Source organism: Cibotium barometz, chromosome 64 (assembly GCF_041138505.1).
Source record: "Cibotium barometz isolate CiBa-2024 chromosome 64, ASM4113850v1, whole genome shotgun sequence".
NCBI lineage: Eukaryota > Viridiplantae > Streptophyta > Polypodiopsida > Cyatheales > Cibotiaceae > Cibotium > Cibotium barometz.
In genome coordinates this window covers 11,563,762-11,590,805 of record NC_141109.1, presented here as the reverse complement: position 1 = coordinate 11,590,805, position 27,044 = coordinate 11,563,762, and the positions used below count along the sequence as shown (strand labels likewise).

Here is a 27,044-nt window from a genome sequence, read left to right as displayed (position 1 = left end):
AAAATAGACGAAACGTGATATGCAATAAGAGAGTAGCTCAAAAAATAGTTGGAGCACTGCTATTTTGAGATGTGGACGAGCCCAAAAATTAGCTATTTTTGGATTAAAACATGAAAAGTGTGAAGCACACGAAAAATGAGCAAAAGTCTGTTGCACAAAAAACACCATATCTTTCAACTTCGAACTCCGATGAAGCCGAGCAAATACTCATAATTTACCGCATGAGCTGCACGTTGCCTGTTTTCATGTTTTAAGTGTTGTTTATTTGAAATGACATAACTTTTGATAGGAATATCAGATTGACAAACCAATTGACTTTATAGAAAGCTTGCGACGTCGTGCACACACCCAAAATGGTACCAATTGCGTTTCTATAATACAATTCCAATTAGGATAAGATAGGGTGGTCCAGATCGACCATCATTGGAATTCTACAAATATGAATAAGAGATTGAATGAAATGTAGAACATGCACATGAATGGAATTGACACAATTGATACATCCTTTCTCTTCTTTTCATGATAGCAAGATCGACGATGATTTGATACCATGTTGGAAATACACGCACACGAAGAGATAGGGACAGAGTAACTCAGAGAGAGAGAGAAGGAGGAAGAGAGTTACACTATATATGCTTCCAAAAGACTAGTTCATATTGATTATGAGTTTGTATATATAAGTGAGATCTATGTTAAGTTAGGGTGTGATATATATAGCTCCAACATCATGTACATGTGAGACGGAGACGGAGTTGCTTAACGTCGACTTAAAGGGTTGTACACCCAATCGACGGAGAGACTTGAACCCAGGTGGGTTCATCATGGCTGTAGAAAGAAACCGGTTCTTTTCTAAAACCTTGGTGGCCATAGCAATGCTGGGGTCCAATACTAGTGTATATATATATATATATATATATATATATATATATGAAACCATGCCTTGAGCTTTCAAATCCTGCTCCCAATCGAGAGCTGGGCAGTGCACGTGTAGGTACAGGAAAGGGAGGGATGAATGAGGAAGTGCAGCAACGGCGCGGTGGGCCAATGAGATTGCCATGGGCTGCCCGCAGCTCGCACCTCCGGGGTATCCCCCGCCGCCTGGTGTTCTTGGGCGTGGGCGCTATCTCCAAGCTCGTAACCTCCTTCCTCAACACCGCCCACGTCCACAATTTCGACACTCTCACACACCTCGTCCGATCCCGCCCCCAAGGGACGCCTCTCCTCACCGTCAGCAACCACATGACCACGTTAGTATCCCGTCGTTCCCTCAATGCTCACATTTCTTGTTCTTCTTCATCTTCTTTAGCCTGAAATAAAGTTCCTGTGTGTAATTGCCAGGATTAGTTCTTGTTTATGCAGAAAAACAGGCTCTTAGCAACTAAGATCGTGTGTGTGTGTGTGTGTGTGTGTGTGAGAGAGAGAGAGAGAGAGAGAGAGAGAGAGAGAGAGAGAGGATGCCAAATTAGGTTTTGACTTCATAGCAGAAGTGGACCATATATGATCCATATGACTGCACCTAAGTGTGGGGATGGGATTTGAACCAGTCCAATGAAACGAGTGGGCTCTGGCCATGTGTGTGCATCTCCAAGAACTGCAAACTTACTCTCTCTTATGGAAATGGGGTTACATGAGTGGCTCAAAATCTCATTCTTTGAGGGAAATGATCTCCATTTGTACATGGAACATGTTCACGATCCCTATGCGAGGATTATCTTGGTATGGATCTTATTGTGCACACTTTAAGCAGGTACCTCATGTCGCAGATTCAGCTCTTGGCTTGGTGCTGCTGTGCATACAAGGTGTGTGGAGTGGTTGGTCATTATCCTCTCCCCTCATCATGACAGATTCCATGAGAATATTAAATCATGAAAAACTCAAAAGAAAATAAAAATAAACTAGCTATCTATGCCTTGATAACATGTGAATACAAGATAGAGATACATCATGGGATCATGTGGGTACAATAAGAGAGAGCAAATATATCATGGGCTCGTGGGTACAAATAATAGTATAGAAACATAATCATCATCCATCAAGAATGTCCAACATGGATGAATGAGGTGCTCAAAGAGGCTTTCGATATTCACTACTCGTGTGGGGATATATCTTTGTTGTAAAATCTCCCGGATTATCTCGAATGTAAAGAACGTCATAGAAGTACCCCTTGTCGTTGGAGGAGCCGAATTTGAATATGGGAATCATCGTTTTGGTCCGGCAAAACTTGCGAAACGTTTTGTGACACAACGTTTCTACAAAACCTTTGACAAAACGTTTTGTTCACTTTTAAAAAGTCATTTTTTCCCCCAAAAAACGTGTGCGACTATCGACTGCCCCCGATTTGCCCGTTGCGCGCTTCTGTCATTGCCTCACCTATGCGCGAGTCTGCTGTAAGTCTCCATGCTGTTGTGCCCAGGCCCCACATCTGCCCACGCTGGAGACCCCAACGCCCCACATCTGCGCCCTGTGTCCCTTGCTGCCTGATGCCCCCTGTGCCCTCTAAGCAATGAGCACTTGCCATTGCTGCCCCCTTTTCTCCTACTTGCCACTGTTGCCCCCTCTTCTCCTCCTCCCCCTCTTTGCCCTCCTTATCCTGATCTTCTCTTTCCTCTCTCTTCCCTCTACTGTGTACCTCCTCCTCCCCCTCCTCCTCCCCCTCTTTGCCCTCCTTACCTTGATCTTCTCTTTCCTCTCTCTTTCCTCTACTATGTATATATAATTAAAATTTCATATATATATATATATATATATATATATATATATATATTTCCAAAACTTGCGGTTTTGTAGGTGACGGACGAAACCTTTCGAAAAAAAACCTTCAAAACTCGAAACGTCTCTGCTGACTATGATGGGAATGGTGCCACGTCCATGAATTGGCACAGAAGAAGAATCAACCAAGGTGATAGTGCCTGTCCTGGCAGTAAAGTCCTCGTTGATGAGGTGTCATGTGTAGCATGCGCCAAGCTAGGACCGTGTGAAACAACAAAGCCTTTCTCTAAACCCGAGTTTAGTGAGTCTTTAGCAATCCTTTAAAACAGCATATATGAATCTGAAAATAGATGCAGTAGAGACGACACCAGATGGGGTCACGAATTACCCATTGAAGGCCCCCCCTACAAGCAGGAGTATTTGCTTTATTTCTTCTTCTGGAGAACTGTATACAAGCTGAACTGTGTCAACAAAATTGAGCGGACAAACTGACTCATTGACTGCCAGACGCAAGGAGTTAGGACAAAGCGACCAAATGTTGGGCAGAATTGCGCATAAGCTTTGGAAGCTATCTTCGAGAGAAATACACTGAAATTGAGGGAAGGTGTGTTGAGTACTCTTGAAGAGATTGAGCTTCTTTGCCTTGGGCTGACAGCACAAGTAGGGCTATAAGTATGCACAGGCAAGCAAGAGCCTAAGCATACATGCTTGAGTTCTGATGATGATCGCTGATTTATGACTGATGATTTTATGGAATGAATAGCACTTGCCTTTTATATGCTTCAGGGTGCCCAGTCGGTTGTCCATAAGCGTGTTGGCTGGCTGAAAATGTCCACGATTGGCATTAAATGCCAATCAGCTGTAGCAACTTGTTCACAAATAGCATTTTATGCTAGTCGGCTGCTTGTGTTTGGTCGGGTGGCTACCAGTCCTAGCCGATTGGACTCAAGACCACAAGGGGTTTGGCCGACATGCTCCATAGCCTCTCAAAGGCTAGTCGGCTGAGCCTGTATGTAGGGCTAGGGGTGGTCTACCCCTTGCAAGGCTAGCCCACACTTTGGGGGCTGCCGTGGGGCTGGCCTTAGGGCTGGCCCCATCTACATGCTATGCAATTAAATGCCTAAAATGCAACTGCTGCTATGGCTGACATCTACATGCTCTTGAATGATGAACACTTGCTGAATTCTCCACAGTGGGTGTCACGTGCATCCCGCACTTGGATGCCACGTAGACATATCTGTACAGAAGGTGCAGGACCTGGGGTGGTAAACTGGTCCCATGTGAGCCCAGTCCGGGACGAGTCAGCCAGGGTTCCATCCCAGTTGTCCGAGGTCAGGTGTGCATTGTCCTGCACATGGGTCCAAGGTTAGGTGTGCATCGTCCTGCACATGAAATAGTGCCAGTCCGCGCTGAGTCTCCCTCTGGAATGATGTCAGTGATTCTGTGTATCTGGTATGGTACTGGATGCCAGATCATTGTGTAGATAGTTAGGGTTTGCATATAGGAAAGGGGCCAGCCCATAGGGCTACCCCAAGTCATAGTCACAAGGGACGGGGGACGGCCATAAGTAGGGAACAGGGACGGGGGAGGGAACGGCACTCAAAAAATACTTTTTTTTTAAAAATTTTTCTACTCTACACTTATTCTACTTTGGAAGTACATCAAAATGAGCACAAATTTACACTAAAATGGTAAGCTTTTGAGTCATATTAATAACAAAATGAGTCATGACTCAAGATGGCTTGACTCTTGAGCCTTGAGGAATGAGAGAGAGAGAGAGAGAGAGAGAGAGAGAGAGAGAGAGAGAGAGAGGCCTAGAGGCTAGAGCTTAGAGGCTTGGAAGTTGGAAGACTCAAGACTCAAGAGGCTTGAGAGAGAGAGAGAGAGAGAGAGAGAGAGAGTCTAGATAGTAGGGCAGCGGCCCGCGGGCCTTGTGTGAGAGGCTTGGAACTTGGAAGTTGGAAGCTAAAAGAAGCTTGAAAGCTTGAAAGTTGTGTGTGCTTGTAGCCTTGTAGAGGCTTGTTCTTATAAAGATAGGCAAGTGAGAGAGGCAAGCCTCAAGGGCAAGAGAGAGAGAGAGAGGGCCAAGCCTCAAAGGCTCAAGGGCCAAGGCCCAAGCAAGTGGCAGCTGGAAACGGCTGGAAACGTGACTGCAATGGCTATATAAACGACGGGCGCAACGGCAGAAAAATAGCTAATAGATTAGAGCTGGCCGACTGCCTTGATTGGGTAGTATAAATACTCGAGCCCACAATCCATTGTGTTATCTCATAATTCACCAAGAGCTAGGCTAATCAAAGGGGCAGTACAATCAAGGATTTGCTAACGCAAAGAGGGTGAAGGATTGCTGGTCAAGGGCAGAGTTATCTCAGCCAAGAAAGCTCAAATTTTCTGTATTTTCTTTCAGATTTGCATCATTCTAATAAAGCAAATACACCATTGGTGCTGGGGGCCCTACAGAGGGTATTCGGGACCCAATACTGTGTCCTCTCCTCTCCCCCTCTCTCTCTCTCTCTCTATTTTCTGCACATCTTCATTCAGTTTTGTGCATTAATTCCGTGGCGAAAAGTGTGCTGATTTTTGAGTATTGAAGTTACCGATCTTCCCTGAAGCTTCCGCATGTTACAGTGGGTTAAGAGGTCTGACTTGACACTCTAAGGCTGGGAGACTGACCTACATAGCTCGTGCCTGACATGTCCCGAACTGGGCTCACAAAGGGGTCACGGCATACGACAAATAAATCCTAAAAGGGACTCTACTTCTGTACATGATTCTTGCACTGTGGATGAGCCAGTTTGTCACCGTGTACCACAGTGATCACTTTTTCTAACACCCTTCCTTGATCATGGCATATCATAATGCCCTTCCTTGCTTCTAACATTACATGAAAGGAAAAGCTTAACTCATAAGGAGTATAGCTCCTACATTGCGAAAAGAAAATGACATGAAAAACATTCCTACATGAAAACATTCCTCTCCCATACCCCATCATCATCATAGCATCATCATCATCATATCCATGAACATTGTGCCTCATGTGCACCATCATGTGTCTCTCCAATACTCCATATCCATGAACATTGTGCCTCATGTGCACCATCATGTGTTGAGCATGGAGACCCAACTCCCATCAATCCCCCCTTGTGGGCTACATGGCCAACGTAGGAGAACTGTGAGCATACATCACATCACATGACCTACATCATCGGTGGTCAGAGGTGAACATACATAAACATTTGGGTAAGAGAGGGCATAATTCATTCGTCATTATGACATGTGAGCCATGACATAATAATCAACATAGACAGCATCTTGTTCATCTTCATTGACATCTTCGTCTTTGTCTTCATTCATTTTTGCGTCTTGGTCTGCATCTTTATTTTTGCATAGCATCTTCTTTGTCTTGACATTGCTCATAGATTGTGTGCATTCCCATCCTTGAGGCATCGGCATAATGCATAGAATTTTCCAAAAAAGAGTAAAAGAACATTCTTCCTTAAGTGCCATAGGAACAACCTCTTAAATTACTTTAAGGTTTTTAAACCTTAGTCTCATTAAATAGAAGAGAATCTCTTATTTCAAATGCAAAAACGGCCAGCTTTTATTCCACCGGCGCTGCGCGTTTATTGCTGCGTTGATTTCGAATCTGTCAGGAGCTCCACGCTGATTTCGGATCTGGTCAGCTGCGCTTTGCTTGCTTCGCTTCAAGCACTCTCTCTTCCGGCTGATTGTATCTGTCTTCTGGCGCATTCGTTGCTGGGTGCTGATCATCACTTACTTCGCTGCCGTCAGCTTCTTGCTTTGCTCTTTGCTGAAAGTTCGTGGACGGCCTTTCTGTAGACGCAGTGGTGGCTAAGGAGCTGAAGTGGGTTACAGTGGGCAGGCTTGCTGTTTGAAGGGCCCCTTGCTCATCACAAAGCAATCTGAGTAGCTGTTGCTACTTTGATGCGTCGCGCTGCTTCTGCTGATGATGATGAGACGATCTCTGCTACGTTTGTTCTGCTTACTAGATTACTTCTTCAACTGCAGCCCTAGCTTGCGCCATCATTTATTCAACAAGATCAGCTACTCCACTTACAGGCTCTGTCGCAGCACCCTCTGCCACAGTGGAGCCTCCTCTTCTCTCCCTTTACTGTCCTCTCAGCTTCAACACTTCAGTCTTCAGCTTCTCCCACACATAGCTTTCTTTCAAAAGTATACAACACTCCTTGCTATTGCTTTGTGTGAAGATGGTGGAGTTAGTGCTCTTCGAAGGACTGAGGATTTGCTTTGCAAATGGCTGCTTCTCAAGTGACTATGTTTGCAAAGGATTCAAGCACTACTTGTGATCCCTAATTGTGGATGCTAAGGAGGATGGAGAAACTCCTAAGACTTAAAAAACCTTAAATCTTTTTCTAATGAAAACCTAAATCAATGCTAAGAGAGAAAGGATCTAAGCTATTGGAGAGCTGAACCTACCAGATCCCTAATGGTGCAAAGACTAATGCAATAATTTTGTTATTCCTTCTTCTCAATGGCACTTCCTTTTGCGGGCACCATATTGAAAAGAAATGACATGAAAAACATTCCTACATGAAAACATTCCTCTCCCATACCCCATCATCATCATAGCATCATCATCATCATATCCATGAACATTGTGCCTCATGTGCACCATCATGTGTCTCTCCAATACTCCATATCCATGAACATTGTGCCTCATGTGCACCATCATGTGTTGAGCATGGAGACCCAACTCCCATCAATCCCCCCTTGTGGGCTACATGGCCAACGTAGGAGAACTGTGAGCATACATCACATCACATGACCTACATCATCGGTGGTCAGAGGTGAACATACATAAACATGGTATCAGAGCCTGGCAGGCTATGGCTTAGCTTAGTTGGAAATCATGGATCTAGGATTAGGCTAGCCTATGGAAGCTCAAACATAATGCTAAACATGATTATAAACAAATGACAAAAACAATACAAAGCAACACAAGATGCACTTACTTGACCAAGAGATTGTGTACTTGAGAATGAATTGTTGTGTTACATTACATTGAAATGACCCTTTCATGTAATGTTAGAAGCAAGGAAGGGCATTATGATATGCCATGATCAAGGAAGGGTGTTAGAAAAAGTGATCTATGTCATATCATAGACAAGGTCAAAGGGATGTGGATGAATGTGGTGAAGGCTAGGAGTTATCCCACATGCAAAGGCAAAGCCCATATGGTACTTGGACCTATATAAAGGGTCATTTCAATGTAATGTAACACAACAATTCATTCTCAAGTACACAATCTCTTGGTCAAGTAAGTGCATCTTGTGTTGCTTTGTATTGTTTTTGTCATTTGTTTATAATCATGTTTAGCATTATGTTTGAGCCTCCATAGGCTAGCCTAATCCTAGATCCATGATTTCCAACTAAGCTAAGCCATAGCCTGCCAGGCTCTGATACCATGTTTATGTATGTTCACCTCTGACCACCTATGACATAGATCACTTTTTCTAACACCCTTCCTTGATCATGGCATATCATAATGCCCTTCCTTGCTTCTAACATTACATGAAAGGAAAAGCTTAACTCATAAGGAGTATAGCTCCTACATTGCGAAAAGAAAATGACATGAAAAACATTCCTACATGAAAACATTCCTCTCCCATACCCCATCATCATCATAGCATCATCATCATCATATCCATGAACATTGTGCCTCATGTGCACCATCATGTGTCTCTCCAATACTCCATATCCATGAACATTGTGCCTCATGTGCACCATCATGTGTTGAGCATGGAGACCCAACTCCCATCAATCCCCCCTTGTGGGCTACATGGCCAACGTAGGAGAACTGTGAGCATACATCACATCACATGACCTACATCATCGGTGGTCAGAGGTGAACATACATAAACATTTGGGTAAGAGAGGGCATAATTCATTCGTCATTATGACATGTGAGCCATGACATAATAATCAACATAGACAGCATCTTGTTCATCTTCATTGACATCTTCGTCTTTGTCTTCATTCATTTTTGCGTCTTGGTCTGCATCTTTATTTTTGCATAGCATCTTCTTTGTCTTGACATTGCTCATAGATTGTGTGCATTCCCATCCTTGAGGCATCGGCATAATGCATAGAATTTTCCAAAAAAGAGTAAAAGAACATTCTTCCTTAAGTGCCATAGGAACAACCTCTTAAATTACTTTAAGGTTTTTAAACCTTAGTCTCATTAAATAGAAGAGAATCTCTTATTTCAAATGCAAAAACGGCCAGCTTTTATTCCACCGGCGCTGCGCGTTTATTGCTGCGTTGATTTCGAATCTGTCAGGAGCTCCACGCTGATTTCGGATCTGGTCAGCTGCGCTTTGCTTGCTTCGCTTCAAGCACTCTCTCTTCCGGCTGATTGTATCTGTCTTCTGGCGCATTCGTTGCTGGGTGCTGATCATCACTTACTTCGCTGCCGTCAGCTTCTTGCTTTGCTCTTTGCTGAAAGTTCGTGGACGGCCTTTCTGTAGACGCAGTGGTGGCTAAGGAGCTGAAGTGGGTTACAGTGGGCAGGCTTGCTGTTTGAAGGGCCCCTTGCTCATCACAAAGCAATCTGAGTAGCTGTTGCTACTTTGATGCGTCGCGCTGCTTCTGCTGATGATGATGAGACGATCTCTGCTACGTTTGTTCTGCTTACTAGATTACTTCTTCAACTGCAGCCCTAGCTTGCGCCATCATTTATTCAACAAGATCAGCTACTCCACTTACAGGCTCTGTCGCAGCACCCTCTGCCACAGTGGAGCCTCCTCTTCTCTCCCTTTACTGTCCTCTCAGCTTCAACACTTCAGTCTTCAGCTTCTCCCACACATAGCTTTCTTTCAAAAGTATACAACACTCCTTGCTATTGCTTTGTGTGAAGATGGTGGAGTTAGTGCTCTTCGAAGGACTGAGGATTTGCTTTGCAAATGGCTGCTTCTCAAGTGACTATGTTTGCAAAGGATTCAAGCACTACTTGTGATCCCTAATTGTGGATGCTAAGGAGGATGGAGAAACTCCTAAGACTTAAAAAACCTTAAATCTTTTTCTAATGAAAACCTAAATCAATGCTAAGAGAGAAAGGATCTAAGCTATTGGAGAGCTGAACCTACCAGATCCCTAATGGTGCAAAGACTAATGCAATAATTTTGTTATTCCTTCTTCTCAATGGCACTTCCTTTTGCGGGCACCATATTGAAAAGAAATGACATGAAAAACATTCCTACATGAAAACATTCCTCTCCCATACCCCATCATCATCATAGCATCATCATCATCATATCCATGAACATTGTGCCTCATGTGCACCATCATGTGTTGAGCATGGAGACCCAACTCCCATCAATCCCCCCTTGTGGGCTACATGGCCAACGTAGGAGAACTGTGAGCATACATCACATCACATGACCTACATCATCGGTGGTCAGAGGTGAACATACATAAACATGGTATCAGAGCCTGGCAGGCTATGGCTTAGCTTAGTTGGAAATCATGGATCTAGGATTAGGCTAGCCTATGGAGGCTCAAACATAATGCTAAACATGATTATAAACAAATGACAAAAACAATACAAAGCAACACAAGATGCACTTACTTGACCAAGAGATTGTGTACTTGAGAATGAATTGTTGTGTTACATTACATTGAAATGACCCTTTATATAGGTCCAAGTACCATATGGGCTTTGCCTTTGCATGTGGGATAACTCCTAGCCTTCACCACATTCATCCACATCCCTTTGACCTTGTCTATGATATGACATAGATCACTTTTTCTAACATTTTCTCAGGCTCTATTAGCTCTGCTTCATCAACCATTTTTTGTTGCTGCTCTTGTGGAACACTCTGCAATGAAGGTCCGATATAAGGCTTTAACCAAGAGACGTGGAAGACGACGTGCATCGTACAACTGTCTGGCAATCTGAGTTGCATGGCGACGTCGCTTATCTTCTTTATGATGGAAAAAGGACCAAAACTTCTGAATGACAACTTTGGACAGCGCTTGCCCACTTGCTTGAGTCTTTGCTTCATGATCCTTAAATATACCCATTCATCTTCTTTGAAATTGACGTCTCTTCGTGACTTGTTTGCCTGTCTGGTGTAAGCCTCCTGAGCTTTGGTAAGATACTCTTTGACGGACTCAATGATGGCTGAAAAAGTTTTTGTTGTCTTGTTGGCTTCCAAGGAAGAAGAGATCATCCGCATGAGAAGGGATGAAAATCTTCGACCAAAGACTGCCTTGTATGGAGTTCTGTCAACCATGGATGAGTGAGTGTCATTGAGAATTGCCTATACCAACGGGAGATGAAGCTCCCACTTTGACTCTGCTGATCATGGCAGTACGCTTTAAGCACATTGAAAGCCAACTGATTGTAAATCTCGGTTTGGCCATCGGTCTGGGGATGAAATGCATTGGACAATTGCAATTTGGTACCAAAGTCGTTGAACAAAGCTCGCCAGAAGTGAGATGTAAACTTTGGGTCCCGATTCGAAGTAATGGTCCGTGGCAAACCACAAACTGGATACCAATGTCGGAGAAAGAGCCGGGCTATATCTTTTGCTGTGGCCATCTGCTTACATGGTATAAGCATACAAAATTTACCGAATCTGTCAACTATCGTCATACACTGAGTATTCCGAGATCCAGTAGATGCGGGAAGGGGTCCAACAAAATCCATTGAAATGTCGTGAAACGGACCCTCGAGAATGGGCAATGGTTGAAGCAACCCTGCTTGTTTGGTATGAGGGACTTTCACTTTTTGACATATGGAACATTGAGAAACATAGTTGTTCACATCCCTGCGTATCTTCGGCCATTAAAACGATCTTTCTAACTTCTCCAAGGTACTGTTGATCGCGCGATGACCACCAACAAGTGAATCATGGGCATCATGGAGGAGTGCTGGTCTTTTCTCCCTGAGAACACATAGTATCGACCCTTGTAAAAGAGCAAACCGTCCTGAATGGTGTAATGACCTGGTTCCGAATAAAGGGCCATACTGTAAGGAGTTCCAAATTCTGGATAATCTATATACTGTGTCTTCATACTATCTAAATCTTTGCCTTGCATCTCCAACAGAGTGAACTCCTGTACTGTCTGAATACTACCTTGGCGACTTAGAGCGTCCGCTACAGGGTTGTGCTTACCCGGTACATACTCAAATCATTCCTCCAAATTGTTGGAACAATCAACTCCACCGATGCTGTCTATCGCTCCATTGGGCACTTGGCATAGTTTGTAACCACTTCAAGGCCTGGTGATCTATCTTCACAGTAAATACCCTTCCATAAAGAAAAGGTTTCCACTGCTTCAAGGTTGTGATAACCCCTAGCAACTCTGTCATATATAGAATAATTTTCTTCTGCATCATTCAACTTTCTGCTGTAATACGCCACTGGTCTGCCTTCTTGTTGCAAAACTGCTCCTACGGCGAGATTACTGGCATCGGTGATTACCTCAAAAGGGTCATCCCATGATGCGAGTTTAAGAAGCTGTCTTTTGCAAAGCAAAGAGAGCCTCTAAAGCCTTACCGGTGATGACTGAAACTTTCTGTCTTCTAGTCTTCACGCCCTTGAGCAAATCTGTCAATGGTGTTGCAAGGTTAGAAAACCGATCCATATGCGAGCTATATGCTTGGCACAAGCCCACGAAGGAACATATCTCTTGGGCTGTCTTTGGAACGTCCCAATCGAGGATTGCCTTTATCTTTTCAGGATCAAGGTGAATGCCATCGGAACCGATCACATAGCCCAGGTAGTGGACTTCTTGAGCTCCAAATATGCTCTTCTTTGCATTAATGTAGAGTTCGTTGTCTCGTAAAAGCCGCAAGACCTTCTGTACATCTTTCACGTGCTGCTCTGCAGCAGCAGAAAAAATAAGAATGTCATCCAAAAAAATAAAAAGACGTATACCGATGAGTACGATGAAGACTTGTGACATCATCTTGTTGAATGTCGCTGGTGGTTTGGTCAAACCAAAAGGCATGACCACAAACTCATAATGCCTTTGTTCTATTCGAAAGGCAGTCTTTGGGATATCGGCCTTGAAAATCCGGACTTGATGATAGCCACTTTTGAGGTGGATCTTTGTGAAGTACTGAGCACCGTTGAGCCTTTCAAGAATGTACTCTATCCTTGGCATTGGGAACTTATTCTTGATTGTCAACTTGTTCAAGGCTCAGTAATCCACACAGAGACGTGCGGTCTTATCTTTCTTCTGCACAAAGAGAATCAGTGCAGCAAATGGAGAGGAAGAAGCAAGACCTCAGCAACTGTGCTACTTGCGTCTCCAAGAATGTACTCTATCCTTGGCATTGGGAACTTATTCTTGATTGTCAACTTGTTCAAGGCTCGGTAATCCACACAGAGACGTGCGGTCTTATCTTTCTTCTGCACAAAGAGAATCAGTGCAGCAAATGGAGAGGAAGAAGCAAAACCTCAGCAACTGTGCTAGTTGCGTCTCCAACTTAGCTTCCAATGCCTTGCAAAGACGCTGGGTGGCTTAGCTCCAGGTACCAATTTGATACGATGGTCTTCAGGACGAGAGGGTGGGGGTCTTGGTGGAAGATCATTCCTCAACATGATGTCCTGAAACTGTTGGAGGAGGCCGGTCATCTGGGGTTCTAATGGAGTTGCGGATGCCGCTATCTGTCGTGGGCGGACATAAATCATCACACACTCAGCTTCCTTTCCATCACCAGCCTGGACATTTCCCAGTATGAAAGGGGTCTGGTGGACTCCATGATGTTTAAATATTTGGAAAGTACAAGCTTTGGGAATGGGGGATTATCCTGGAATGCAAAGGACCACACTCCTAAAATTTAGGAGAGTTGCTTTTTTGGGCTTGACTTTGATGGAAATTCTGTTCGCGTCATTACATCTAGTATTGAGCAGATACCGCCTGTAAACCGGCATCGGTCTTTAGACGAAACCAAAGGGCGGTGCAAAAACAAACACACAAAACACTTCAACACCTTTGAGGACCAAGAAAAGGAAAACAAACAGGGGGAGCTAGAGTGCTCTTGCAAATAGTACACGGACATGGATTGGCCCCAAAATGCAGTGGCGCCCCTTGCGGTATTTCTTTAATTGATTATAAGAAAGCTTTGATTACAGTAAGGTTGGAAACTCAGCCATCATAGTAGAACCCCTGAAGCTTGCAAAGACCCTGCATCATGGCTTCTTGTCCACTCGGCATACACAAACAAGTCCAGCCACCATTGTTCACATCGATAGACTCTCTCACATTGAGTCCTGCATACAGAAGCTGTCTCCCATGATCAGGGCTGCCACAACCATCCATAGCCTCTCACCCTATGAACAACATCACACCCTGACACATCCAGTGCTTCTGCATCACAACACAGACTCCCAAAAGAGAACTCGCATCACAGCACAGCATACCATATAGTCGACACACCTGTACCAACCCTCTCTACCTTCCAAGGGTACTATCCATCTTTGTCATGGATTCCCTGTCCCTTGTCCAATCAGTAGCAAGGTTGTACCAAACATATGTCCATTCCTGTACCTTCTGCCTGCATGTGACCTATCTCCTGGAGAACCATAAACATGTTTCCTTGAGAAACCTACGACCTGTTTCTCGTGAAACCTTTAGGCATGTTTCCCTTTGAAACCTTTGTCCTGTTTCCATACAGAACCATTCACAGCACCATTCAACGACAGTGCCAACAATGGCATACATCTAGGTACCTGTTCCCTCATAAAACATTTGGAAACTTAGAGATGCCCATAACTGTAGGCCCCTGCTCCTTTCCAGCAGGAAGAAAACAATCTGCTCCTTGAGCATGCAGCCATGCGAGCTTGCATCACTCCCATGCCAAGAAACACATTCAAGTGACCTGTACTTGCAGCCGGAAACCCAAGCACATAGCTGAATTTGCAGCCAACCAAAAACAGCCCATAAACAGTCTGAAAACAGCCTCTGAATTGCTCATGTTCGTAGCCACATGCACTGCCACGAAACAGTCCATAAACCCTTTCCAAAACAGTCCTGAACCAAAGCAAAGAGAAGCTGAAAGTTCCATCCGTTGAACGCCATCGACATGATGTCTGTGTTCATGTGTTCGGAACCACCAAACACCAAGTTGATGCCCCACAAGTATGTAGGGGAAAGAGAGAAACCCACACGGCTGTGCACTTCCTGCAGCCGCCTACAGCCCTGTGCCTCCTTCCAAGAGAGGGCGAGAGAGAAAGGAAGAGCGAATGCAGTCCAGCCCCCAGCTTTTCCACGAAAGAGAGAGAGAGAGCTCCGACCAGCCTTCCAAAAAGCAAAAGCTCCTGCAGGCTGTGCGTGTACTGCAGCCGGCTTTGGGGCCCTGCCCGCCTTGCTTTTTATCAAGAGAGAAGTCTCTCTCTACGGCCGCCAGCCCCTCCATAAGCGTGTGTGCCCCCCTCAACAAGCAGTCCAGTCATCCGTGTGCCAAGTGAAAAAGGGAGAGACAGAACATGTGCCGCAGCTTCAGTCCGTCAGCCCCTCCAAGAGAAAAACGCGCACACACTTCAGATTCAGCAGGCGCCTACCAAAAAGCATGAGATAGGAAGAGGCGTGTCTCCCAAATTAGCTTTTGGCCCTTGGGCCACCAAAGGTTATAAAACCTTTTAAATTAAAATCTGTCCCCTTCACACTTGGGGTTGTCCACACATGGGTTTCCTTTTCAACTCCAAACTGATGCCATTCACACTGTCCACCATGTCCCCGTGCACACCTGCATACTGTCCAGAGAAAAACACAGGGTCATGACAGTGCCTATGACAGAATGTCTATTGTGCTTATTCTTTCTATCATTAGTGGTGCATTTACCCTATGAACTACTTATTTGCTGTACTAATTCTTTCTATTTGCTACTTCCCTTAGTGCTAGGCTTCATTATGGCTGAGTCTGCCCTGCATCTCCAGAGGTTTGATAGAAACTCAGTACGAAGGGCTTTGTGTGAATATATGCTCTGATGTGTGTGTGTGTGAGAGCATATCTTGATACAGAGTTCTACACCCACTATTGGGCACTGATGACGTTAGTGGGGATGTCGTAGTATCTTGTCCGTACTATGCATAATGGAGTTGATAGTTATGTAGTCTTGTGGGTTGACTACCATGAGTATATAACATGCACGTTCCTAAAAGGTGAATTTGGGCAAGCTCTTGGATTCATCTAGGTATATAATTCAGTCGTATTAGCAGACATGCAAATTTCACATTGTGAAGTTTTCGTCCGAGTTGCGGCCAGTTGATATTGTGCTTATTCTTTCTATCTTTAGTGGTGCATTTAAAAACCCTATCAACTACTTATTTGCTGTACTAATTCTTTCTATTTGCTACTTTCCTTAGTGCTAGGCTTCATTATGGCTGAGTCTGCCCTGCATCTTCGGAGGTTTGATAGAAACTCAGTACGAAGGGCTTTGTGTGAATATATGCTCTGATGTGTGAGTGTGTGTGTGTGTGTGTGTGAGAGAGAGAGAGAGAGAGCATATCTTGATACAGAGTTCTACACCCACTATTGGGCACTGATGACGTTAGTGGGGATGTCGTAGTATCTAGTCCATACTATGCATAATGGAGTTCAGGGGGTAAGGAACCCAAGCCTAAGAAAACCCGTGAGGAAAAGGCTACAATAGGCATCACTGGAGGTTATCTTCCTCCAGAGGAGCAAAGGAAGTATCAGTCAGACAACAGATGTTTTTTCTGTCATACCATTGGGCATGGTAAGAAGGATTGTCCAAAATGGCAAGTGGAGCAAGCCTCCAAAGAGCCTTCTACCACAGTTGCCGTAGTATCCCCCGCTCCTCCAGACTCACCTGCTACCACCAATGCGGTTAAGAACTTACCTTCTATGCATCTCGTGCCATCCGTGGTGCTTGATGCTAAGCAGGAGGGTGAGGCTACAACCACATAGAAAAGCTTGATCCGAGCTTATGGCTCTGCCAAGGGCCGCGAGTTCATAATCCTTTTTGACATGGGCAGTTGAGAGGATGCCATCTCTCCCTAGTTGGCTAGCAACATGAGTTGTACCTTAGTGCCCTATCATTTGGAGGTGGACTGGTTTACACCTGGTCTCCGCACCCACATATCTCAATGGGCACAACAGTTTTCTTTTTAGGTTCAAAAGATCTCATTCAAGCGAGATTTCATCGTCTCTCCTCTTGTGGGGTGTGACATGATCTTAGGAATCCAGTGGTTTTGTCAGTATGAACATATTCCCAATTGGGGGCAGGACACCTTTATTATCTCTAAAGGTTTTCTTGAGCCTATCATGATTCGTGGGGATAGGAGCATTCTTGGCATTCCTATGATTTCTCACCTCCTGGCCTGACGAGGTATCCGCAAGGGAGCGGAAGGAGCATTGATTTATGCTTAGACAGCTTCTGTCTCATCGATAACCGCTGTCTCATCTTCTTCTTCAGTCCCTCAGTTGTTGGCAGATCTCCTTTCTCATTCAGACATTTTTAAGGATGATCTCCCTCCGAGTTTCCCACCCTCTTGTCTTGAGGATCATCATATCGATTTGGTCCTTGAGGCAAAACCTTCTAGCAAGTTTTCCTATCGTCTTTCCAAGACTTTCAAGGGCAAGCTAGAACAGCAGTCAGTACTCAAAACATTTGAAACCTGTTCCTTATGGACGCATTTTCACAGTCACCAACAGACCACCAAGCAGTTAAGTGGCTCCTGACGATGCCAAGTGCCCAGTGGAGTGATCAACACACTAGACAGGGTCAGCTCTTCCACTAGTTTGGAGGAATGATCAAGTACATCCTTGGTCAGCATAACTCCATAGCAAATGTTCTTAGTAGAAAGACTAGCATCCAGACCATTCAGGAGTCTACCATTCTCAAAATCTCTGGAAAAGACTTGGATAGCATGACCAATCTGCATGTCGATTCTGCAGAGTTTGGTACTCAACCCAGTTTGGCCCTCAATTTTGAGCCTGGCCATTATTCAATTCATAGACAGGCAAATAAGTCGTTACGAGATATCCACTTCAAGGAAGGAGACAGGGTCTATTTGCGCATCATGAAATAGAGATTGAAACAAGTGGGCACATGCTGTCCCAAGCTTTCTTCCCGTAGTTTTGAACCTTTTCCGATAGTTAAAAAGATAAGTGATGTCTCCATGAAGTTAAAGTTGCCTAACAGTTGGACAATGCATGATGTTTTCCATGTTTCTTGGCTAAAACCATATGTTGGACCAGAAGTGTTTGATGTTTCAGATGAACAGCAGCCAGACGTGGTAGACGAAGCAGAAGTCATTGAGCCTGAGCAAATCCTTCTTCATCGTTGGAAGCATGGTTCTGGTCGAAGAATTCTTCAGTTCTACCCGAAGTTCCGAGATCGAGGTACCCACGAAGCCGTTTCGCTAGACGAGGAGTTCTTTCAAGAGTATCCCAGTTGTTGACGAACTACTTGGAATCCATGTACCTGTCGCCAAGCTAAGCAGGAGGGAATGTCACATACAGTCTGCACTGTAGTGCATGGTGACAAGATGGCTGATCATCATCAATGCAACATTGTACAGTATTAGTATCCTTTAGGATGATATTTGTTGTACGCCGTGACCCCATTGTAATCCTTAGTCCAAGGTATGTTAGGCACGAGTTACATAGGTCATTCCTTAGCCATAGTGAGTTAGTCAGTCAGTCAAGTCCCTTAACCCACTTGGAGAGAATCATTCATGCATGTAGAGTCAGTAGAAATCTTAGGGTTTGCATTAGAAAGCACTCTGCATATTGCATATTATTCATCCATTGCACATAGACCATTGCAGAAGCCTTTAAGTAGCTTCTGGTATTTTTAGGACTGGCATTTTTCCCATATTTTCAGCATTTAATACAATTATCTATCATGAATAGGTTGTGTAGCACTTTATGCTACAGTTTGCCAGCATTAAATGCCAACCGACCAGCGCATAGTTAGTATAAATAGCCTTGCTTTTGCACCATTCCATCCATCATCACATAATTCAGCAATCAAGCATCAAGCGTTGGAGCCTTCAGCCTAAGGGGCATCAACGATTGACCATTCAGCATATAGAGCACTTCAGCCATCAGCGTTTTCAGCCAGTGTTTCATCACACTACTTAATCCACATTCCACAAAACTAGGTGTGTTTTATTTTCAAGTGACTTTGATTTTGATGATAGTTTTAATCTGGCATTTTTTACAATTTATAATATAGTCTGATTGGTATAGTTTCATTGTTATGGTGTTCCATGCACAAACATCCAATTGGTATGGTGCTCCATGCACAAACATCCAATTACCACATCAATAAGTAATTTTCATAACATATAACATTTTGCAATGGTTCTTTTTCCATCCACTAGTTTACTATAATTTGCATTTCCTTACCAAATACCATCACAATAAGTGAGATATGTAAAAATATCAATAGTGTCATTATGACTTCTCCAAATATTAGCTCCTTTTTCTATGTTTCTATGTAGTACTTTGGGTCGTCGTTGAAAAGGTGACACAAAGGCAAAGAGATGGAAAGGAATCTAGAAATTTTGTGTAAAAAAATCAAATGATGTGTCAAGGAGAATGTTTTGGGAGGCAACAAAGTGTTTCATGTGAAATCTAATTTACAGTCTCACACCTCGCTTTTTTGATCTTTTTAATTATGCTACTTTATTTTACTGAACAAGCTCATTTTAGTGTTCTAATAGTTCCCAAGTTAGTTCTCTTATTGAACTCAAGTTCCAATATTCCTTGGTCAGTATTAGGCATTCCTCATTTGCCCTTTCTCCTACAATCAAGTTCTAACATTCTTGTTGCCATTTTAGCAAGCGTGTACACATGCGTGAAAGTGTGGAGGGCGTGTGGGTACACGCATGTGTAGGTGATGGCATTTGTACAACATGTGTGCAAGTGTGGGTGAACATGTAAGTGCTATATTTTTTAGGGAGTGTGCATGTGCATTATGTGTGAGCACGCGTGCTTAGAAGGGGGTGTGTATGTGCACGTGCATGTAAATGTGTTTGTAGAGAGCATCTACGCATGTGCACTCAGCCTCCATCAACAAAACGCATCAGTTCCCAGCATTCAGCCCATCAGAAGACCTGGGTTTTCTGCATAGAACCAGTTTTCAGCATTCATATCATCATCGTTTTGCTCTCACACTTCGGTGAAGGTAACCAACATACATTCATTCATTTTCAGCATTCATACATAGCTTAGAACAGTCCCAAATAGTCCATACCTCAGCCTTTGATTTGGAGCCTTCCCTCATTCCATTGGGAAGAATACATAGGCTCGAGATCGGTCATTATTGGTGCTTCTACAGCCGTGTACAGTTCAGCCCAACTCTTGGTTCTCCGAGATCTTGCGTTTGGCTTGTCGTCAGTCCAAAGTCATTCTCTTCAAAGTAATAAAGCAAATACTATTCCGGTAACGGGGTAGGGGGCCCTTAAGTGGTGGGTAATTTGGGACCCAATTTGGTGTATAGTTTCTATCTCTCTCTCTCTCTCTCTCTAAATCTCTTAAAAGCTTGAAGTCATAAAAGTGGATTGCTAAACTCGCGAAACTCAGGATATAGTAGGCGGTGTGAGACTTGTGTGACAGGATCCTTAATTACGAATACTTCCGCTGCATGTTACACAAGCTACCACCAACTAAGAGCCAGGATCAACTCCGCCCATGTAGAGTACTCTGAGCCAGAAACTGTAGCCATGCCTCCTCTGAGTCTACTGTATCATGTTAAAGTCCCCACCCATACGCCAAAAGTCGGCCTGTGGAAGGGACTGGCGAACTATACTCCAGAAGGTGGCTTTGCGTGCATCGGCATTTGGAGCATATACGTTTAGAAAGCACACACAATCCTTGCCAATCATGATGGTAACCCATTGAGCCCGACCAGTGTCAATGATGCCTGACCCATTTGACTATGAATGATGCCCGTACACCTGGCTACAAGCCTAATTAGTGCTTGGAACATCCATACATCATTCAAGAGGGTTACATTAGTGTGTAGAACAAGCATGACTTGACCTGTGTTGGACGTGCACACATGATCTTGACATTCTTGTGGTGGCACACTGGCTGACATGTATTGGACAAGGGCTCACAAGGGACCAGTTGACTAGCCACATGGCTTGCACTTATCCTTTAGAGTCATGTCCTAGGCATACAAGTGCGGGATGCACGTGACAAATCACCTCTTTAGATTAGATATGATACTGACCGAGATGAGATCACAAGTATGGCTTGGCTTACGAAGGCTCTTTCGCTCTCCTATTTTTATAGACTAGTTTAGTGTCTTGTTTTAGTAGTTATTCTATCAAAATTTCTTGATGTCCTTGCATTCTTTGCAAAACTTTTTCTACTGTTTTCCTTGTTTGTGTTTCTTTGTTGTTAAATAAATGCAAGGATGTATTACAATCTTATCAATGTATATATAGCTTATCATCATGCGTCTTGTTGTCTTCTTGATTTTTGATGTCTTGTTGGCATCTTTTCCTTGTTTGTGGACTCCAAAATCCCTTGATTGACAGTTTTTGAATGAAAGGTTTATTTTTGTTTTGTATTATCCCTTTGTCTTCATATTCTCTGTTCCTTGTGGTTTTTGCCTCCTTGCTTGCAGGCGTGATGACTCCATTACTGACCTCGATTATTTTGTGTATCATCATAGCTGTAGTTGCTTCATTGTTGATGCAATGTTTCTTTTCTTGCAGGCTTGATGATCCTTTGATGTGGGGAATAAAAGGTTTTACAAGTGACTCAAAGCTGGCTCGTTGGACTCTAGCTGCAGATGACATCTGCTTCACTAACCCAATCTTTTCGTACTTCTTCCGACTGGGTCAGGACTTCTAAAGTATCAACATCATCCCATACATCTCTCTTCCTTTGTGTGTGTGGGTGTGTGCCTACGCACGTGTGCGTGCACATTTGTACGGACTTTTTGCTATGCTAGCTCTGATCACCCCTCCAAACGTGTGCATACCTTATTCGTTTTTTTAATTGATTAATTAAAAAGAATTCACCCAACCATTAAATGCCAGTCCTAAGCAACCAAGCCATCTAACATGTTGCTGTGCTTTGGGCATGCAGGCAAGTGCATCCCCATTATACGGGGCGCTGGAATCTATCAACCCCACATGTATGAAGCTCTTGATAGACTTAATGAGGGTGAGTGGGTAAGTATATTCGCATTGTTTGACTTATCTTTGCATGCCATATGTATGTCAACCTGACGGCTTGCATAGTTTGACCTCTTGGTTTGCTAGGAAAGGAATGCTAGACATGAACCATCCCATAGCATGTAAACGTAGACACTCTTTCTTTACTGGCTCCTGGTTGCTTGTGTTGACATTCGTGGACATGTGCTAACTAAACAAGGCTTTGTGCCCTTTGGCAGATTGGCTGATAATTGATGAGACATGGAGTAAAAAGTAATCACGCTGATGGTTGATTTGTTTTTTTGCTTTCAGCTGCACACTTTTCCTGAAGGCAAAATATCCCAAGAAAATGGTCCTATCCGCCGACTTAAGTGGGGAACTGCAAGCTTGATAGCTAGGGCGACGGTTTCTCCCATAGTTTTGCCCATATGTCACAGTGGTTTTGAGAAAGTAAGGGAATAAGAATTATTTCTTCTTCTGGTTCTTGAGAAGAGGCTTTGACACTTTTGATTTTATATTCATAATCTCTTAACTATTTTACCATTTCAAATTAGTAGTTCTTTTTGATGAGGTTTACAAACAAGGCTTATGAGAATGGTTTGTCATTGAAATGTTTGAAATCTCTTTATTATTATTTTTAACCAGTGTCTTTGTAGTGGCTAAGAATTGACCTAATCCTATGCATTGATTGTCATCAAGCAGTCACCTTGCTAAGTTTAGTTTAGGTTGAATTTGTGAACTTTGATTGGCAATGGGCTGTCTCCTTGCCAAGCCTTTATTTTCTAATCATAAGACAAGATCCTTCCATGAGTAAAGAAAAAATACATCTGAGGATACAGTGTGGCCCCTCTATTGAGTTAGAAATAGCGTAATTTTAGCTGCTATTGTGATTGGGAGTATCATAATTATTATTGGACTGACTTCAAGCTGGTAAATTTGGAATTGTCCGTTATATTCACTGTTGATCTTCCAGTGAGCTCATTATTGTTGGCTCATATCAAAATGTCTCTTCACATCCTCTAAGTTCTCCACCTAATGGTTGGATCTTAACAGCCAAGGTCTAAAGCAACCATTGGGCCTGTTGCATCCTCTAAGGCCTCACATCCTCCAAGGTCTCCACCTAATGCTTGGACCTTTATGGTCAAGGTTAAAAGCAATCATTGGGCCTGTTGTATCCTCTAAAGTCTCTTGACATCCTCTAAGGTCTCCACCTAATGGTTGGACCTTAACAGCCAAGGTCTAAATCAACCATCAGGCCTGTTGCATTGCTTGAAGCTTCCTTGCTACACCATAGCCATCAGCAGTTGGGGCCACCAAGATTTCCTGTAGAGCTGGCCTCATACAGGACTCCAAGATATGCAGCAGGATAGAGCAGATATGGGAGGGGCTGGATTTTCTCTCAGGTTCTGCCGGCCGCAGGCACCTTGGATGCAGGCCTTGGCGAGATTAGTAGTTTACTGCAGGAGGCAGCACAGAGCAGACTGGCTGGATTCCGTGAGCAGGAGAGGGGCATTAGCTGGGGACTTGCTTCTCTTCAGCGATTTCAAGAGAGCTCCCCAGATAGCCTGTGGATTGAGGGTCAGCTGGCTGCTGCCAGTACAGTGCTCAGGTCCATAGAGGAGCGGAGGGTGGAGTACAGATACCATTCCAGAGCTTCCTTCTGGACCTAGGCTGGAAAGAGAGTCATTGGGGATTTCTTTGAGATTGCAGGCCCCCACAGGTGGAGAGATGGTATCCGCAGGTTGTGAGGCCAGGATGGATCTATCGTTTCTGACCCTCCCCCATGTGAGAGCCATAGCCACAGAACCTTCTCACGGGTGCCCCATTATCCCATTATCCTCACAGGTGGTGGATGCGCGAGAGTGGATCTGGCGGCCCATGAGAGAGGTGGTTTCCCCCGCTCTCCTGACTTTCCTATTCACTCCCTTCACAATTGAGGAGCTAGCAGAGGCCTTGACGGCTCTTCTTAGGGACAAATGCCCGGGAGCGGATGGGCTTCTAGTCTTCTTTTTTCTTCGTCACTGAGATCTCATGGAAAGCAGCCTTTGAGCAGCCTTCAACAAGATTATGACCACAGGTGCCATGCCAGAGAGGCTTTCAGAGGGTCTGATTCACTTGATTCCTAAGGAGGGTGGTGACAGATTGGAGAATCGGCAGTGGAGACCTATCACCCTCCTCAAGGCCGCCTACAAGATTTTGGTCAAGGCCATCAGCCGGAGGAGACTTCAGCCCTTCCTCCCCGACTTGATTCATGATACTCAGACAATTTTTGTTCAGGATTGGAGCATTTGGGACATCTTCACTTTTTGGGAGGCGATAGCTTTGGCCAGGATGTGGCAGCAAGATCTCATCGTGCTCCTCCTAGATTTCGAGAAAGCCTATGATAGAGTTAATTGGGGTTTTCTGTAGGGCACAATGTACCTGATGCGTTTTCTGAAGGAGTGGATCCGTGGTGTTTCTGGACTTTACTCGGCCTCTCACAGTTAGGTTCTCATTCAGGGAGCTAGAGGCGATAGATTTCCTCTTTCTCGCTCGGCCGGCAGGGCTGTGCTCTAGCACCCTATTTGTCGCCGAGGCCATGAGCAGTTTTCTCTCAGCTTAGGAGATTGGCCTCCAGCGACTGTCTCCCCCCATCCGTACTTAGGAGTTGCTAGACTCAAAGTTCGCAGATGACACAGCAGCATACTTATCCAGAGATGTGGAGAATCTTCAGAGATTTGCAGAGGCGATAGAGATCTTCTGTCGCGCATTAGGAGCACAGATCAACTAGCACAAGTTGTATGGATTTTGGGTTGGCTCTCCACCGCCTCAACTTAGTGTCCAATTGAGGCTTTCTAGTGGATCCCGAGGGGCACTCCAGTCCGTTATCTTGGATGCTAGGTGGACGTCGATATCTCCCCAGAGCAGTAGTTAGCCCCTCTTCTTTTGAGCATTCGGAAGAAGCGTCTATATTGAAGTTCAGCAAGGCTTTCCTTAGCCGGCTGAGTCGTGGTGGTGAACCAGGTTCTTCTTGCCACCATGTGGTATATTACTGCTTGCTGGGCCTTCTCTCCCGATCCTGCATCGGTCAGGTTCAGCGGTTGATCCACAATTTTCTATGGGTTGGCAACGATGGGAGGCCCGCCTGGCCAAGGTGGCTTGGAGAGTGATCATACAGCCGCGCCATAGAGGGATCTTGGGCATCATTGACCCCGCCATTCAGAGCCGTGCCCTGTTGGTGGGCAAGTTGGTTGTTTGAGGACGACTTCTAGGTGGCGATTCATGGAACGATTTCCTCTTGGTCAAGATTGTTGGAGATAAGTGCACACTAGGTGTACTATTTCCCTAGTCTACATTTGTCTAGTCTCAGTTGAGTCTTTGTGTCTTGAGTGTGTGCCATGTGGCACCTCTACAATTATCCCATAAGCACTCTTGCTCTATGTCTTGTACTTTGGCCCATATATTCATGGGTCACATCATTGCAATCTATCTAGCTTGTGTCTTGTCTACACTCATCTCAAGGTAACTCTTTGTCTTTCAGTCTTGTTTTATTTCACTTCTAGTTTTCAGTTTCAAGCTCTTGTTTCTATATTTTAACATGGTATTAGAGCAGGCTGCTCCTGCCCTGTGTTGCCCAGCATAGCTTCAGGCCACCATCTCCCTAGCTGCGCTCAGCTTTTAGGACCAGCCTATTCACATTCTGAACAGGCCCACCGGCCTGAACTTTCTGTCCGCCCACTTTCTTGCTGTCCGCCCTGTTCCGGCCTGTTTTCCAGTAGCTGCTGCTGCCCGTCATATTGGAACTGCTACAGCCCGCTGTACTGTTGCAGCTCTCCTTTGGCTGCCTTCTTCATCGACTCAAGGGTGCGCATCATCAAGAGGCAGCTGCAGATCGACTTTCCTCCTGTTAACGAGTTATTTGCTGCATTCAATTCTGCCATCGCTTCCTCTTGAAGAGTCTGCATTGTCTCCTTCAGTTTGCTGGTCAGTCCTTTTCTTATCCTCATATCTGCAAACTGCTAGTTCCTCATGCTTCGATGGGCTGTCACATGCTATGGCCTTGACAAGTGGTGAGAGAGCCGGCTTCTAAAAACAGTTTGGATCTCTTCTTTCATTCATTTCTGCAATCTTGTAAGGGAATAGATACTGCCCTTGCATTTTAGCAAGAGGTAAGACCTTCCCACATGGCCTCTTCTACTCATTCTCTCATGTCTATCGACAAATTCAATGGGTCCAACTTTCATACTTGGCAAATCAAAATCAAGTGCCATCTTATGAAAGAAAGTCTTTGGGACGTTGTTCACCATGCTGCTCCCGAAGATTCCGACATTGAGTAAGTTATCACTTATGCTCCCACTGCCAAGAATGACAAAGCCTATGCTATCATCTTGCTCGGTCTTGGAGATGATTACATTCATCACATCTCCGACATACAGTCTGCATCTCGAGCATGGATCACTTTGGATACCCTTTTTGGACCCCGCTCTAAAAACTCTAAGATTGCACTTATGATCTCATTCTTTGATCTACATATGCAGGAGGGAGCTACTATAGCCTCTCATGTCAATTATTTTCGCAGTCTTATGGTTCAGCTTGTATCAGTGAAGTCCCCCATCTCCAAAGATATTGCTATTGCTGTGCTTCTCAAAAGCTTACCTGACACCTATGCTACTCTTGTCACTACCTTCAAGTATCACAATAATCCTACTCTTGAAGGTATCATCAATGCTCTCCAAGAAGAGGAAAGAACTCAACAACAAAAGGTAATGAATGGGAGAGTTAATTAGGGTTTCATGTGGGAGACATACACAGAGAAGGAGGGAGAGAGAGAGAGTTGTGGGGATAAGTCAACTCAATAATATTGAGTGTGTGACTCCCTATCACACATGTATATTGCATAATGCCTTTACCCCAACAACAATGGGAGAGAGAATTAGGGTTAGAGACATACACAGAGAAGCAAGGGAGAGAGAGAGAGAGAGAGAGTTGTGGGGATAAGTCAACTCATGGGAATGAGTGTGTGTGACTCCCCTATCACACATGTATATTGCACTAGTACACATAGTGCACTTAGTACATTAAAAGTACTAAGTGTACTATGTACTATAACTTATGGGCTTGTACACACTATAAGGGTGGGCATAATGCCTTTACCCCAACAGGTAACTGACACTGCATTTTTAGCAAAGAAAGGAAGTTCTAAGGTAAGAAAGCCTT

At 44.3% G+C, this 27,044-nt stretch overlaps 1 protein-coding gene across 1 annotated transcript in view; it reads left to right on the top strand.

Annotated features, from left to right (window-relative positions):
• Window positions 1-927: 927 nt before the first annotated feature.
• The window catches only part of LOC147603319 (Phospholipid/glycerol acyltransferase family protein), a 44,746-nt gene continuing 18,629 nt past the window's right edge, over window positions 928-27,044 (top strand). The window contains exons 1-4 of the mRNA XM_086796851.1: window positions 928-1,247; window positions 21,405-21,529; window positions 21,781-21,866; window positions 22,161-22,298. Coding sequence (XP_086652977.1) covers window positions 928-1,247; window positions 21,405-21,529; window positions 21,781-21,866; window positions 22,161-22,298 — 669 coding nt within the window. The remainder of the gene's footprint in view (window positions 1,248-21,404; window positions 21,530-21,780; window positions 21,867-22,160; window positions 22,299-27,044) is intronic.